The sequence below is a fragment of the Peromyscus eremicus genome, chromosome 1 (assembly GCF_949786415.1).
Source record: "Peromyscus eremicus chromosome 1, PerEre_H2_v1, whole genome shotgun sequence".
Classification (NCBI taxonomy): domain Eukaryota; kingdom Metazoa; phylum Chordata; class Mammalia; order Rodentia; family Cricetidae; genus Peromyscus; species Peromyscus eremicus.
Window position 1 is genome coordinate 76,016,232 of NC_081416.1, and position 16,643 is coordinate 76,032,874.

A 16,643-nucleotide genomic window follows, 5' to 3' on the forward strand; every position below is an offset into this window, starting at 1 on the left:
AAATACATAAGTAAATAAAACTCTTGAAAATAATAAAATAGTAATAAAAATACAATTCTTTAAAAGAAAGGGCTAGTGCCAGCTGGTGGTGGTGCACACCTTTATTCCCAGTCCTCGGGAGGCAGAGCCAGGTAGATCTCTGTGAGTTCGAGGCCAGCATGTTGCTGCTCTTCTATGGGACTTCAGTTCAGTTCCTAGCACCCACATCAGGTGGCTCACAACTGTCTGTGAGTCAGCTCCAGGGATCAGATGCACACGGCCTCCACAAACTCCTGCACTCATGTGTAATGCCCATATGCAGACATTTACACCTACACATAATTTAAAATAATAAAAATAATTACTTAAATAAAAGGGAAAGTAGCTGTTGGTGGTGTTGCATGCCTTTAATCTTAGCACTAGGGAAGCAGAGGCAGGAGGCAGGAGACAAGAGGGCCATCCATCTTCAATATACAGGCTTAGCATATCTGACAAACTTTTCTGTGAAGCAGGGTATTTGAAGGACCTTCCTACCTTGTCTTGGCAAGGTTTGGCCGTCTTTTCTTTTGTGTCCTACTCGTCCAGTTTGGACAGCATCCTGTCAGCAGTCAAGACAAGGGCATTTTCTTGCCCAGTGGCTAACCTTTGCCACAGTGGAAGTAAACTCCATAAGGAGTTTCTCCAGTGCCCATCATCTTCTCTGAAGTAGATTGGTGCTGCTAGGAGCAGACATGTCTCATTGTCATTTAAAAAAAATCTATGTTATTAAAACATCTTAAATGCCATATTCTGTAGATCTCTGAAGTGTTTGAAGATGACCTGTCTATCAAAAATATATCTGTTTAACCTTAAAAACATACCTAACTGGACTACAAATTTGATTGTAATGACTAACTACTAACTTGAATTTCTTTATATCCTAATTAGCTTTCAAGGACTGTCAATTTGCATTACATTGTTAAATGAACTGTCTAGGCACAATACCTTGAACAAGAGTAGAAATATATGTACAATATATTCTAACAAAATTAATCTCAAATATGTGTCAACATACAAAATTTGTATACAATATACAAAAATCCAATCCAATGTAAAATATTTAAAACTAGTAGTTGCTTTTTAAAAGTAGATTCAATAATCTATGTTTTTATCATATCCATATTCTCCCTTTTTTCTTTTCAGAGTAGATTCAATAATCTACTCTTTTATCCTAACATTTCTATATATTTTTTTCAGAGTAGATTTAACAATCTACCTTTATCTTGTTGTATCTATATCATCTTTTTTTCTTTTCCTTTTTTTCAAACAAGAACCCTGAATCTAATCTCCTTTGTTTAGCTTTTTTCCTGACCATTACCAATAACAACTTCAATCAACCACCAAAACAATGACAAATATCCATAACTCATGGAACAACCAACAACCACCCACCCCGCCTCTCGGGAATGTGTGGGTCCTGTTCTTCAATTTACTTCCTGCCATCTGAGGGTGAAGGCATCTTTAGGGGATCCTGAAAAGAAAAATTTGGGGCTAATTGTCAAATCATGGAAGAGGTAGCTGTATCATTTGTTGTCCAGGCTCTGTATAAGGGGAAAGTGCTGGGCTAGTTTCCAGTCCTGGCTAGATTATGTTAGCTAGGCATCTTAATTGTCCTGAGCAGTTTGTAGTCCAAAGCCGATCCTTAGGTGGTGTTTGTCAGCTTAGTGGTGTTATCATCATCCTGATGGAATCATCATTGTGGGATCCCGTCATCTTTTTGGAGACTTCAGAGATAGCATTAGGTCAGATTATTCCTTTTCTTGGTGATTTTTTTGGGATAGTTCTCCCTTCTTCTTTGGATGCTTATTTGTCCAAATGTCTTTAAATTATTTAATATGGTTGTTTTTAGTTTCCTGAAAAGACAAAAACAAAATCCTTCCCCAACCCTAACTTTGGGGAGTTTCTAAATTTAATCTTTATCAATTTTGATTTATGGTTTCTCCTGATTTTCTGTTCTCTCTTCTATAGCTGTTCTATCTTCCAGAGCAGTGTGGTTTTTTTTTACAATAGACATTAGGTTCTTTAATTGCTCTGGGAAAGCGTTTCTTCCATGATGGCAGGAAAGGAATGAACTAAAGTTCCCATGGGGGCCTGTGAGAGGCCCCTCGGGGTGATTCATTACAGCAAAAGGTAAGGGATTACTTGTCTGTCCCTTGTTGATCTCCATTCACTAGTCCAATGTCTGCCTTTACCACACTTTCTGCATAATCCAGAAGGGAGGGGCATTCTGTTAGAATTATTGCTTGAAAAAATATTATTTTTAGGAATGCCCTGCTTACAGTCCTTTTCCAGGTGACTTTGTTTACTGCAATCGAAACCTTTGAAATTAGTATTTTTCTTCAAACCTCTTGAAATCACCTCTCCTATCCAAGCATCATCATGATCATGAGATTCAATATTGATTGAATTGAATCCATCCCTCCAAGGGTACTGGTCTTGCTTTTAGTGGCCTAACTATCCTTTTGCATTGTGCATTCACATTTTCAAAAGCCAGAGATTCAATTATTACTTGTCTAGCTTCTGAATTTGGTATCATTCTATTTACTGCTTCGGAACATGAATAGTCCTGTCTCCACCTGGCCATTTCCCTCCTTTTGCTAGACTGTGCCAATTGTCTGTTGAGCTACCCTTAAGTTTAAGTGAGTGAGGAAGGAGCCAGAAACTGGGCAAAAATAAAACTACCTTCCTTTCGACATCCTGGTTTTTTTTGTTTTTGTTTTTTTCTTGTGAATGGTCCAGGAATATAGGAATATAGGTATATATGAATAGGACAGGAATATAGGAATAAGACAGGAATATAGGAATAAGACAGGAATATAGGAATATAGATATATAGGAATGACAGGAATATAGGAATATAGGAATACAGGTATATAGGAATAAGACAGGAATATAGGAATAAGACAGGAATATAGGTATATAGGAATAAGACAGGAATATAGGTATATAGGAATAAGACAGGAATATAGGGATAAGAAGTTATAAGCAAAAGAGATGGAAGCCGACAGCCATCAGCTCTGACAGCAAATAGGGATTAACCCCTCCTCCCAGGCCGAGCCAAGGGACCCTGCATAGGCCCCAGGTTTCAAACAGCGGACTCATGCAATGAGCACAGGACCCGGTGCCACTGCCTGGATGCCTCCCAAACAGATCAGGCCAATCACCTGTCTCACCCACTCAGAGGGCCTGATCCAGTTGGTGACCCCTCAGCCATTGGTTCATATTTCATGTGTTTCGGTTCGTTTGGCTATTTGTCTCTGTGCTTTATCCAACCTGGACTGAGTCCACCAGGTTGATCTCAGTCTGTGGGGAAGGCTTTGCCCTGGAGGAGATTGGAATGGGGGGCAGGGTGGGGGGAAGGTGAGGGGGGGGAGGGGGAAGAACAAGGGAATCTGTGGCTGATATGTAGAACTGAATTGTATTGCAAAATAAAAATTAAAAAAAAATAGGGATTAACCTTTAACTAGGCCTTTCTTTGTTTTTCGATGGGCATCGCTGTCAGCAACCCAAATGTTATTTTTTCCCTGCAGCCCTGGGATTAGCTAGTCTCGATAACCTCCCCCACTCACAACCAAAACCAAAGTTAACTTTTAATGAGTTCTTCCTGACAACCTGCTTTGCACTGTTTCGTATTCTCCCTGCCATGGGAGCCCAGCTATGTCAGGAAAAGCTGCAGGTTTTGGGCAAACATCAGTTAGCCATGTTGGGAAAGACTTCAGGAATATCCACCTAGCAATGAGTTGAAACCCTCTAAACCTTGTTAATGGAAAACTGTTAATCCTAAAAAGCAATTTATCTCGAAAAGTTTGACTTCGAAATTGTAAAAATTCTTTTGTCCATGCCTAATGTCTGCCCCTTACTATAAAAAGGGGCTCCCTTACTATAAAAGGGGCTCATAACGCCCCCTACAGTTGCTACAGTTACAGAATCCCGAACTCTGGCTGTGGTCTCAGCTAGCTGACAAGATTTGGTGCCCCGCGGTGATTTTTTTTTGGGATAAAGTTTTGCTTCTGGTTTTTGACTGTGGTTTACACCCCATTATTTTGCATGTTCACCTTGGACCCAACACTTGTTTTCTACAGGCTAAACCCACAGTCCATAGTGGGGGTAACAGAGTTCCGCCCCATCTCCACCCCCTTTGTTTGGGAGAAGAGCCAGTCTTAGTACTCTTTCCACTCCCTCCCACTTGGGACCTACAAAATCTCCAGCTCAAAGTCCAGTTCTGCATTTCCCACATTGCAACACCCACACAAGGATCCCCGCCACTGTGCACCGGGGAGGAGAGGCTCAGAAACTCAGAATCAGGTGAGTGGCAGAGTGGGGTGGTCACCATTGCCCTGCCCAGCTACAGGTTCCAATATTCTTCCAGGGCCAGCTACTTCCTACACCTTGATTAGTCTATCTGACCCCTGCCTGGGCCTCTAGCCTCTCTGTTCTTTCCCCACACATACTCCACCTCAGAAGAGCTTGTCTGAGGTCCCCCTCCCCCCCCCCCCCCCCCTTTCTTGGCTGGTTTAGAATCCTTTTTAGTAGAAAATCTCTCCCTGGCCTGCAACACGCTTAGGAACCAAACTGGTTATGCTCATCTCAGAGCAAGAAAGGTATCATGTCTGGATGGTGTGGGGCATTTCTGAAGGTAACAGAAGCTCAAGGAGGAGAAGTGAGGAGAGGCACCCACGCGCCAGGGGCCGACCTTCCAGCTGCACAGGGCCAGTGCTCAGTTTCCTGAAACATGCTGGAATTTTCCCACAAAATGTCAAACCTTGTATTGATTCAACCTTAGAGTGCTTTAATGTCTGGACTATGCTCGGGCACCACGGACATGCAAAGTTCTGCAGGAGAGCAGTGATGTAGCCACAGTAGTGACCTTTGCTGGAGTTAGGCTTGCCTCTGATCCCAGGTCTACCTGCCACCTCAGGAGCTGTCAGAGCCCCAGGATCCCAATCTTAAAGCAAGAATTCAGCACGGTATTGTGAACTTGTTAGAAAAGTGAGTCTTATATTCTATTCTCAATGCAGCAACATGGAGTTGATGGAGGATTTCTCCCGTCCACCACTGGTGCCGGTGAAGGGCATCCCACTCATCAAATACTTTGCAGAGGCTATTGGGCCATTGCAGAACTTGATAGTCTGGCCTGATGACTTGCTTATCAGCACATACCCAAAGTCTGGTGAGCAGGGTGTTATCAAATGGTGCTTGGGAGGCCTTTGTGGGTTGGGCCAAGGTGCCCTGGTGGGTGAGGGAGACAGCTGTCTGCAGCATGGAGCGGTGGAAAGTTAATCACACCATGCAGATACATGTCCATGTGGAAGCTTATTACTAAAGGGAGAGAGGAGAGAGGGGGGGGGAGGTGCATGCTACCTTTGGTGGTGGGGAGAGAGAGTGAAGGGGGAGGAGTTTTTTCTTAAAGGGGGCTTTACATAAGATGATGTCAGGAGGCTGGGCGAATTCCCAAGGGGTGGGTCCCCAAGAGGCGGTTCCGAATCCTAACATTTCTCCATTTTTGATTAGTATAAAAAGGTGAGCAAGTTGGAGGAGGGAAATGAGGGCCCCAAATTCTCAAGACGGCTTCCTGCTCACAAGGGGCGAAGTGGGAGGAAGTTAGGAGTGAGGGTCACATGTGGCAGGAGGTATGAGTGAAGAAGTATTAGTTAGCTGTCATCCTGGAGACTCCTTGAGGGAGCTGAGAAGGCAGGTTGCTAGGGGAACAAATAGATTGTTATCATTGGCCCCATGAGCAAGGCTAGCCATGGAGAAGTGCTAACTGCCAGAAAGAATGGAATGGAAGAGTGCCCTGGTTGTACAGAAGAGGCAAGGGTGAATGAGCGAGGCAGGAGAGCACATATGCCCTTCATTGGCACATCTTGGAAAACCAGGTTCCAGTTGCTGGGTAGGTGCTGGCTTGAGCCTGGAGTGGTAGTACCAGCAGTGAAGTCCCAGGAGCTTGGCAAGATGGCACACCAAATTGAGGGATGATGTGTTCCAGGAGTACAGGAGCCTTCACGTCTGCTGTTTCTCTGGAGGTGGAAAATGTCCTCATCCTGGAAAATGTCAACAAGTTAGGAGATAATGGAGTTTTTATAAGTCAGCATGTGGGTGAAGAGAACCTGCTGGTCTTCACCCGGTTGTTCTTGATTGGTGGTACGGTGGCTGGGGTGCATCATCTGGAGGTGGTGCAGTGGCTGGGGTGTATCTGGAGGTGGTGCAGTGGCTGGGGTGCATCTGGAGGTGGTGCAGTGGCTGGGGTGTATCTGGAGGTGGTGCGGTGGCTGGGGTGCATCATCTGGAGGTGGTGCAGTGGCTGGGGTGTATCTGGAGGTGGTGCAGTGGCTGGGGTGCATCTGGAAGTGGTGCAGTGGCTGGGGTGCATCTGGAGGGTCTCTGAGGATCTGGCCTTGGCACGAGTCTGCCAGGAGGGGTGGATCTGTGCAGGAACCTGCAAATGTCTATAAAATACTGGAATAGATTTGTATCTTGGTGTCATAACAAAGTGATGGCTTTGGGTTAGAAGGCAGGAACATTTATCCAATTGAGCCTGGCTTCAGCCCAATGAAACACATCTTTAAATCTATAACCAGAGGAAATTTACTGAATGGAAGTGGTTGAGTGAGTGAAGAAGGAGGAGGGAGGTTTCCCTACTCTCTCCAATGCTAGCCTGTCTCTAACAGCTGGAACCAGGAAAGTCCACAGAAACCTTGGAGGTGAGGGGGAGAGCTGTTAAAACTGGCAACATCATCAGGTTGAGGAAGATAAGTGAACAGAAGTGAGACAGTTTTCCTATCTTCATATAAACAAACTTAAAGCACTTTTTAAAAATCTAATTCACTAAGAGATACTGAGAGAAGTCATTGAAAAATGAGTTAATCTCTTTTTTAGTCTGGTAGCAAGGTGAACAGTGTGAACTGTGTCTAGATTTACTATTATCTCTAAGAGAATGAGACCTGTGAATTTTATATAGAGAACTGAGAAGGCAGCTGAAGCAAAGCCTGGTCATCAAATGGCATCTGAGAGCTGAGAAGGATAAATTATACCTGAGTGCAGACCAAGAAGCTTTTGAATCTATTAAAAATGACAGGGACCAGTCCATTTTCAGTTAGTCATACCCAGGTCTCCATATCATTGGAGGCAGAAGTGTCAGAACAGCATCAATCTTCAGCCTCCAGATCCATAAGGTGGGAGTTTTTTTCATGAAAGAGGGACATAGGGAAGATTGATCTTACTTTTTTTTTTTTTTTTTTTTTTGGTTTTTCGAGACAGGGTTTCTCTGTGTAGCTTCGCGCCTGTCCTGGAACTCACTTGGTAGCCCAGGCTGGCCTCGAACTCACAGAGATCCACCTGGCTCTGCCTCCCGAGTGCTGGGATTAAAGGCATGCGCCACCACCGCCCGGCTGGTCTTACTTTATCTAGGCAAAAGGGGTCCAATAATTCTCCGATGTTCTGTTGCTTGTCCAAGGTCTGGGCGAGGTCCTGGCAGCAGGTGTCACATTGGGACATCTTGCCCAGAGGTCAGTGTTGCCATCATCCAGGTGGAGACATCATGGTGCCTCATAATCTTCTTCAGAGACCTTGGGTCACTGCTAGGATCTGGGAGTCTGTCCGATATAATAAGCTTTTTGATTAACATTTTAAATGCCATATTCTGCAGATCTCTGAGCATTTGAGGACTGCCTGTCAATCAGGTATGAAGGACAGATTATCAACTTGTGTTCCCTAACAGTCTTCAATATGTCAGCAGCTTTCATAAGACTAGGACTTACTGTCTCTTGAGAAGGCAAAGAAGAGTGACAGCGGAAAGATCCCAGAGTCAAATGAGAACAGGAAAAGGGGGCTTGAGAGTAGGGATGTGGCCCAACTCTGGGGAAAAGGCCCTCTCAGGCGACCAGTAACTCCATTACAAAATGAATATATAATTATATACACACACACACACACAAATATCTTATTTATCAAACATATGCCATTTTTTATGTCAATTCTCTAGAAGCTTGATATTGAATACTTGGCAAAGACATTGGTATAAATCTCTAAGTTAGCTATTGTTAATCTGAACAGATAAATTTCATATCAATCTAAGTTTTTTGAGGTTTGCTGTTTTCTTACTCTAGAAGGAGATAAAATGAACAGAGAGCTCATTAGGACTAAATGTATTTTTTTTTAACCTTAGTAAACCTCAGTAAAAGATGACTGCCAGCCTTGTGGCTGTCTAAATCATGATGAGGTCCGGGGAACAAAATTAAATGTTATTTAGACTTAATTTTGAGAGCATATGTAAATTAAATCTGGACATATAGTTTTCGCAATTAGTTACAGGTTAACAAAATTAGCAAGGATAAGGAGGCCTACATGCTTAAGCCTGAATAGACCTTGAGTAGGGAGAGACATTTTTTAAGCCATTGGCAGTGATATCTGCATCTATTACCATTTTAAGGCCCTGTAGTTCTGATCTGATCTTTGAGTACAGCCAGATCATAATCCTGAATGATTTATATAGAAATAATAATTTCTTAAGCTTATATAATACCTCTTTGGTTCTGCATAAAGAAAATCCAGTGTCTTATTGCAGAACCATTTTAGTTAAAAAAGTCTATCAACTGACAATATTGGATCCAGTTTCCTGGTATATCAATGGGCATTAGGTAACCATTTTGTCCCCTATGCCAGGGTGTTAACCTTTAACTTAGCCTTTTAGCCTGTTTTGGGAGCAGGGAGCATAGGATGACATATTTTCTTCCATAACTGCTTCAAGCCAAAATGGGGTGCAGATGGTCAGAGCCCAGTGAGGCTGAAAGCCTAGTCAAAGGTAAGGAGGGAATTTAGGCCTATGGGGTATTTATCAGAAGCATGTGGTCATCTGACCTAGCTGTAGAGACAGGAAACAATTACATTTGGCTGGACTGGTCCACATCATATCAGCCTTCAGCAAGTCCAGAGCTCGTGGTCATTTGGAGCAGGTTACAGTCAGCAGCTGCTGCTTCGATGTGTTACCAGCCAAGTGGAAACTTGCTGAAGCAGATAGACTAGAGACAAAAGTTAAAATTTATGAACTCATTTGGAACCTTTAGGCCCACAGCCTTAGTAATTGGGAAGGGGAGGATTTTGAAACTCAAGCTGTACTGTTATACTTATCTGGAGTCATTTTGACCTCTGTGAAGTGGATCCAATGGCTTCTTTTGATCCTCTGAGGCTTATATAAATTTTTACTTAATGAAAGGACATAAAACCTTTAGATATATTAGTATTACCAAACAGTACTGAAATCCATATCGTAAAAAAACAGGCAATGAATATCTACAAAATTACAGTAGACTCATACCCTTGAGTCCTAGCAGAAGTACAGATTTGTGTTAAAAGCATGTACATTTTTTTGGAGACAGCCAGGTACTGTAGATGAATTACTAAATGGTCTTATTAAATAAAAACCCAGAGCCAGATATCAGGGTTGAAACCTGAAAGATCAGAGGAATAGGAAAAGCCACAGCTAACCTCACCTCACCAACTCCACAGTTTCCAAAGAGATCTACTTCCTGTATACCTACACCTATATGCCTTTCTGTTCTCCTATATCATTTGCTCTCTCTGTCCAGCTACATCACTTCCTCTTCCTGTCCAGCTCTGTCACTTTCTGTCTGTCTGTAAAGACCTCCAGAACTCTATGGTTAGTACTGGAATTAAAGGCGTGTGTCAAAACGCTTGGCTCTGTTCCCAGTGTGGCTTTGAACTCACAGAGATCCAGACAGATCTCTGCCTCCAGAATGATAGGATTAAAGGTGTGTGCTACCATTGCCTGACTTCTGTGTTTACTATAGTGGTTGACTTTTTCCTCTGATCCTCAGATAAATTTTATTTGGGGACACAGAATATTGGGGGACACAATACATCATCACAAGGTGCACAGTGAATGGAACTGTCTCTGACTTGATGAAGTTTAAGTCTATATTTAGAAGAAATATAAAATATAAAAAGAAAATCTACAATCTTGAGCTTATAACTCAAATAGTATCAGAATTCTATTAACATTAAAATCTGAAATTTTAAAATCTTAATATAACAATATCATAGAAGGAGAAAGTAATCTGAAGCATTTAAATCATTTATGTCAAGAGACCTAGCAGCTTTAGGAATAGTAAAAGTTGATTTTTTTATCTATAAAATGAGGTGGCAAGCGGGCTATATCATCATCATGTGGTGCCACTGATGCCCTAGAGCCCGGGAGAGAGGAAGAGGATAGATCTCCAGGCCCTGCCCACAAGAGTGCTCAAGTGGCCACAGAGGAGCACCAGACTGATACAGGAAGCTTGAGTCCTTGGCCCCTGTAAAATAATGCTTGCCTTGAGATGGAGCTTTCCTATCCTCCCCCCTCCTCGAAGAGATGGCCTGAGCACCTGGCACCCAGCCCATGCTTGAACCATGGACAGGAAGTCACATTTTGCTGCCCTTAGTAAAGATGGCTCCTGACCACACGAATGCCCTTATCAAATATGGTGACAGAACTATAAGACCTGTTTGTCTTTGACCTTAGTCAGGATGGTGCCTGCCTGACCACTTAATTACCCTCTGGCACCTGACCATGTGTTCACAAGGGTTTTTTTTTTTTCTTTCAAGACATATGAAACATATATGGAACACATAAACTCAAGCATTCAAAAGTCAGTCAGAAACACATTCATGTGGCCACATCAATCACACATTTCCATCTGTGCATATGAAATAAACTTTTTCAACAGAATGACAGACAAAACTTCCCAGGAAACTATCAGCTGACCAACTTAAAAAGTCAGAGATAACAATTACAGGACTTCAGGCGTAGACTGAGAGACAGCATGGTGGGAGGAAGCCAGGAAGTAGCAGAAGAAAAGGGAGGCATCCTGGGTCTCCTGAGCCTCAGTATCAGCAGCAGTAGCAGAGGGAAGGTGGGCTGTGGGGGGAGGGGTGGGGCTCGAGGTGGTGGCAGCAGGAGGACTGAGAAGAGTGGGAAACAGGGAGCAGACAGAGACAGGACAGTACGAGACAGTTTGAGCAGAAACTTGAAGGAGCGGGTGGTGAGGAAGGAGTCAAGGGTTAGGAGAGCAAACAGTACAGGTGTAGAAAAAACCTGGAGCCAGATACTGGGATGAAAGCTGAAAGATCAGAGAAACAGATCAAGCCAGCCCCATTCTTACCTCTTTGAAATCCTCAGCCTCAAGAGAGTGAGTTCCTCTACCTTCAGGCCTTATGTACCTTTCTGTGTCCTGCCATATTACTGTCTGGGATTAAAGGTATGTGTCCTGCCCAAGCAAAGACATGAGATCTCAAGTGCTGGGATTAAAGGTGTGTGCCACCACATCTGGCTCTGTTCTCAGTGTGGCTTTGAACTCACAGATATCCAGACAGCTCTCTGCCTCCCAAGTGATAGGATTAAAGGCTTGTGCCACCACACCCTGACATCTATGTCTAATTTTGTGGCTGGCTTTGTCTTCTCATCCCCAGGAAAGCTTTATTGGGTACACAATGTTTCATCACAAACAGGGATCACAGGCAGCAGTTATAAAGTTAGAAGTTTGGTAGGAGGCTCATTTTCCATAAGTGAGATAGAAGAAGATCCAGCTGACTGAGCTTCCAGCATCCCAGAGGCTCAGCAAGGACAGATGACAGAGTGGGGTGGTCAGTGGATCATCATCCAAAGATTTAGGGGCACTGGAGCAAGCTGGCACAAGCTGTCCCATATGTGGTCGGACAGGAACAGGGGCTGGAGGGCTGAAAGACCAAGATGTGTGGTGCCCGGTACAGAGTCTTTGGACAAGGCCAAAAGGTGAGAAACCATTGTTGAGAACGATACAAATCCTCACTTGTGGAAAATGGCCAGAAGGTGTAGGGGGCTTACCGATTATGGAGTGAGTGTTGAAGTTTCCAGAGATTCTAGCATCTCAGAGTGCCGGCAGGCAGGAGCAAGAGCCAGGAAGGCCTCTGCTGAGTTACACAGCACCAATGTTATGAAATGACATGTGGGAGGCCTTGGTGGGTTGGGCCTAGGTGTCCCAGTGGGTGAGAGAGACACACCATGCAGACACTGTGGAGGGCTGAGGCTGTGGCTGCAGCATGGAGCAGTGAAAAGTTATACCATGCAGACAAATGTCCATGTGGAAAGGTTATTATTAAAGTGAACGGGGGTGGGGGGAGGAGGTGAGCACTACCTTTGGCAAAAGGGAGGAAAGAGAGAGAATGAAGAGGGAGGAGTTTTTTCTTAAAGTAGACTTTAATAAGATGATGTCAGGATACTGGGCAAGTCTCTCAGGGGTGGGTCCCCAAGAGGGAGGCTCAGAATACTAATACAAAGGTTTCCCTAATGTCCTATAGACCTCACTTGGGCAAGTAGGTCCAGACTCTGGGTCCTCCTCACCTCTTGTTCCCTTCTTTCCAGGTACTACCTGGATGAGTGAGATCCTGGACATGATCTACCAGGACGGCAAGCTAGAAAAGTGTCGCCGGGCCCCCATCTATGCCCGGGTGCCCTTCCTTGAGTTCAGATGCCCAGGAGTTCCCTCAGGTAAGAGCACTAGGGTGCTAGACACAAGTGGAGAGAGGAAGGACCTCTTAACAAAGTTCTCTGTTCAACTATAGGTCTTGAATCTTTGGAAGAGACACCAGCCCCCAGGCTCCTTAAGACGCATCTGCCCCTGTCCTTGCTTCCTCAGAGTCTGCTGGATCAGAAGATCAAGGTAAAAACAAAAACAAGAAACACCAGTTATGATGGTACCTTCCAGCATTTGGAAAGTAGAGGCAGAAGGATCACCGTAAGTTCAAGACCAGTCTGAGCTGTATCTGACCCTGTTTCAGGAAGACAGAGAAAAAGAAAGGAAAGGAGGGAGGAAGGGAAAGAGGGAGAGAAGGGGAGAAATGGGGGCTAAGGGGAGAGGATGCAAAAGCTCCTAGGGTCATCCTAGCCTTGGTTTGTTCTGCTGGGAATTGTGGGACTACTCAAGCCCTGTTTCATCTTGCATGGACGGTCTCTGGCTGTCACTCTGGCTGGGCTCAGATAACAACGAAAATGGAATTCTTCAGTGTAAGCTACAGAAGCAGAGTCCAGGTGCTCACAGGACATAGATGGAGGGGCTGGTGAAACTCTGACCTACCACATGTATGTGTTGACAATAAAGGAGTCAGATAAAATATAGTTCATGGAATAGCCAGGACTTTGGCATCAAAGATGTAATTAGGGTCTACGGCCATACCACCCTGAACGCGCCCGATCTCGTCTGATCTCGGAAGCTAAGCAGGGTCGGGCCTGGTTAGTACTTGGATGGGAGACCGCCTGGGAATACCGGGTGCTGTAGGCTTAAAAAAAAAAATGTAATTAGGTCAGTGGTATCCATACTATGAAATCTCAACAAGTCAATTTCTAGACCTGTGTTCTCTTCTGCCATCCCCAAAAGAAGTGCTGAGTGTCCCCAGTGCTAGAAAGTATGGCTCCTCACTGGGTCCTGTGAAGGGCAACAGGACAGCAGAAGGAACCAGAACTAGGGACTGTCTGCCCCTGCAGGTGATCTATATTGCTCGAAATCCAAAGGATGTGGCTGTCTCCTACTATAACTTCTACAACATGGCCAAGGGGCTGTTCCCTGATCCAGGCACCTGGGAGAGCTTCCTGGAGAACTTCATGGATGGGAAAGGTGAATCTGAGTCTGTAGCAAGGAGGGGGCTGGACCCAGGGGCAGAGCTGGAGCTAACAGGGCCTGTGTCTGTGCTGTCTTGTCCCCAGTGTCCTATGGGTCGTGGTTCCAGCATGTGAAGGAGTGGTGGGGGCTGACACACACTCACCCTGTTCTCTATCTCTTCTATGAAGACATGAAGGAGGTGAGGCTGTCTGCTACCACTTCCTTCTGGGTCCCACAGGCAGGAACCTCAGGAACCTGGCCCTGTCCTGGCCCTGAGCCCCATCCCTATCCCAGCCCCACCCCAGACAGCACCTCTCATCCTACCTCCTGGCTCAGGATCTCAGCACAGCTCAGCACAGAGCATTCTCAGGCCTTATCTTGGAGGAGGTGTCAGTCATGTGCCAGCACTGACCTGGTGGCTTGCTGCTCTTGCTTCTCCCTATTCCAGAGGTGCCAAGTCTGGGCACCAGTGATCAAAGTCTATCCCTGTCCTCTCTAGAATGAAACCAGGGTAGGGTAGGAAGCTACCTACTTTGCCCCAGGGAAAGAGGCTCAGACTTAAGACACAGGGAGTCAAGAGGTTCTTAGTGGAAAGGCATAGATAGCTTCCTGTCACATCACAGAGGTGCCTCCCCTTGTCCCAATGAGCATCATCAACCTCCACTGAAGCATCCTTCTGTGCTCCAGGACCCCAAAAGGGAGATCAAGAAGATTCTAGAGTTTTTGGGGCACTCCCTGCCTGAGGAGACCGTGGATCTCATTGTTCACCACACATCCTTCAAGAAAATGAAGGAGAACACCATGGCCAACTACACCACCCTCTCTTCTCACTACATGGACCACTCTGTTTCCCCCTTCATGAGGAAAGGTGGGTCTCAGGAAGGATGGGTATTAAGGGATTTGGAAAGCTTCCAAAGCCACTTGAGTCTCCTCTGTGATTGTCACTCCGTCTTTCTTCTGTCCCTCCCAGGCATTGCTGGGGACTGGAAAAACACCTTCACTGTGGCCCAGAATGAGCGCTTTGATGTTCAGTATGCTGAGAAGATGACAGGGTGTGACCTCATCTTTCGCTGGCAGGTCTGAGTGACAATATGACTAATCACCCCAGAGAACTGTCGACACCACCATAACACCTCCTTGGGGATAAATGAGCATGTCTTCAACCTACCCCTCCACTACAAGTCAAGGGGAGAACCTAAGCTGCAAGACTGAAGACCAACAAAGACAAACCTTGAGTTTGAAAAGGACTGGGAGTTAGTTCAATGTCATCATGCTTGGCTGGCCTGTCAGGTCCTGGTTAGATAACATCAAAAAGGAAAAAACATTTTTTTTTTGCTTGTTTGTTTTTGTTTTTGTTTTTTAATGCCACAGGCATAGGATTGAGAATTTAAGGACAACCTAAATACTCTAAAACACAAAAGGTGAGGTGTGGTGGCAGCACATGCCTGTAATTCCAGCACAGAGAGGCAGAGGCAGGGAGATCTCTGTCTGAGAAAACATAAGGGGTTCCAGGCCAGCCAGAGCCCCACAGTGGTACCTGATTAAAAATAAGTGCACACTTGTAACCCCAGCACTTTGAGATAGAGACAGGAGAACCATATAGATGTTCAGGGTCATTCTGCTCCACTACAGAGCAAATTCCAGGCCAGCCTTGGCTCCTCACAGCCTGTATCCACGTGAGGAAAAAGAGGAGGAGGAGTGCGGCCAGGACGTGGGCTCCACAGCAGTCAGGTCCAGCTGGGGCCACAGGGCAGGGCTGTTTCCACAGCACTGGAAAGAATCGGAAAACAAAGAACTGGTACTAGAACAACTGGGTCTCTTCCCATCGCACATCCTGCCGTGTGTGGGGGGGGGTAAGCTTGATGGGGGCTGTGGTGCAGTATTTAAACTTGATCAAAATAAAACCCTAGTTGTCTTTTCCCAAGAGGACACCACTGGCTGACATAGGCCTGCAGTCAGCTTTCCTTTTCTGGGCTCCATGAGGTTGTGGGTCTCTAGGATGGGTGAAGGGGGACCTAATATCCATTTGTGCGTTTGTTGGCTTTCTACCCTTAGCAACAGGTGGTAAGCTTCCATTGCTTTATGAGTCTCTCCCCCAGCAGAGATTCTCTGTGTCTGAAACCCAGCCCATCTCCCCTGTATGTGATGGGTCTCTCTGTACCTGTCATACCACAGGGAGAGGAGATTGGGGTGCCCATTCTTACTCCAGCCAAACAACAACCATAGAGACAGAGACCCAGTCCCTGCTACAGAAGGGGCTCATAGAAGCTTTTCAGGAGTTCTCAACTTCCTAATGCTATGACTCTTTACTACAGTTCCTCATGTTGTGGTGACCCCCACCCATGAAATTATTTTGTTGCTACTTCATAACTGTCATTTTGTGACTGTTATGAATCAGAAGGTAAGTATCTGATATGCACGATATCTGACATGTGACCCCGTGTAAGGGTCATTCTACCCCCTTACAGAGTCATGACCCACAGGTTGAGAACTGCTGCTTTAGACAAATATGAAAACTGGAGGGAGAGCCAGGTGGTGGTAGCACACACTTTTAATCCCAGCACTCGGGAGGCAGAGGCAGGTCGATCTCTGAGTATGAGGCCAGCCTGGTCTACAGAGTCAGTTCTAGGACTGCTGTGGCTGTTACACAGAGAAACCCTGTTTCAAAAAAAGACAAACAAACAAAATTGAAAAAGGAGGGAAATGAATCACCAGATAGTAAACTCTAAATCCAAATAAATCCCAGGCCCCACAGGCTGGAGAGACGGCTTAGCAATTAAGAGTACTTGCTGCTCTAGTACAGGACCTGATTTCTGTTCAGTATCCATACTGGGCACCTCACACCATCCTGTGACACTAGTTCCAGGGAACAGATGCCTCTGGCCTTCACAGCCACCTGCACTCACAGACATATATATCACTGAACACACACCCATAATTAAAAATAATAAAAATCTTGGCAGGGTTAAGAGCACTGGCTGCTCTTCCAGAGGT

The 16,643-nt window shown here is 45.2% G+C and overlaps 1 protein-coding gene and 1 non-coding gene across 3 annotated transcripts; both read left to right on the plus strand.

Moving 5' to 3' along the window:
- Window positions 1-5,040: 5,040 nt before the first annotated feature.
- LOC131914244 (sulfotransferase 1A1-like) lies at window positions 5,041-15,379 on the plus strand. 2 transcript variants are annotated; one of them, XM_059266843.1, is made up of 7 exons: window positions 5,041-5,188; window positions 12,416-12,541; window positions 12,616-12,713; window positions 13,535-13,664; window positions 13,754-13,848; window positions 14,337-14,517; window positions 14,620-15,379. In XM_059266843.1, the coding sequence occupies exons 1-7, from the start codon at window positions 5,041-5,043 to the stop codon at window positions 14,730-14,732; spliced, it is 891 nt and encodes a 296-aa protein (XP_059122826.1). In that variant the 3' UTR covers window positions 14,733-15,379. The 2 variants fall into 2 exon arrangements, with proteins under 2 accessions (XP_059122826.1, XP_059122820.1); XM_059266837.1 differs by lacking the exons at window positions 13,535-13,664; window positions 13,754-13,848.
- LOC131902820 (5S ribosomal RNA) lies at window positions 13,213-13,331 on the plus strand. Its single transcript, XR_009377106.1, has one exon. It is a non-coding gene; the product is annotated as a 5S ribosomal RNA (ribosomal RNA).
- Window positions 15,380-16,643: the final 1,264 nt, after the last annotated feature.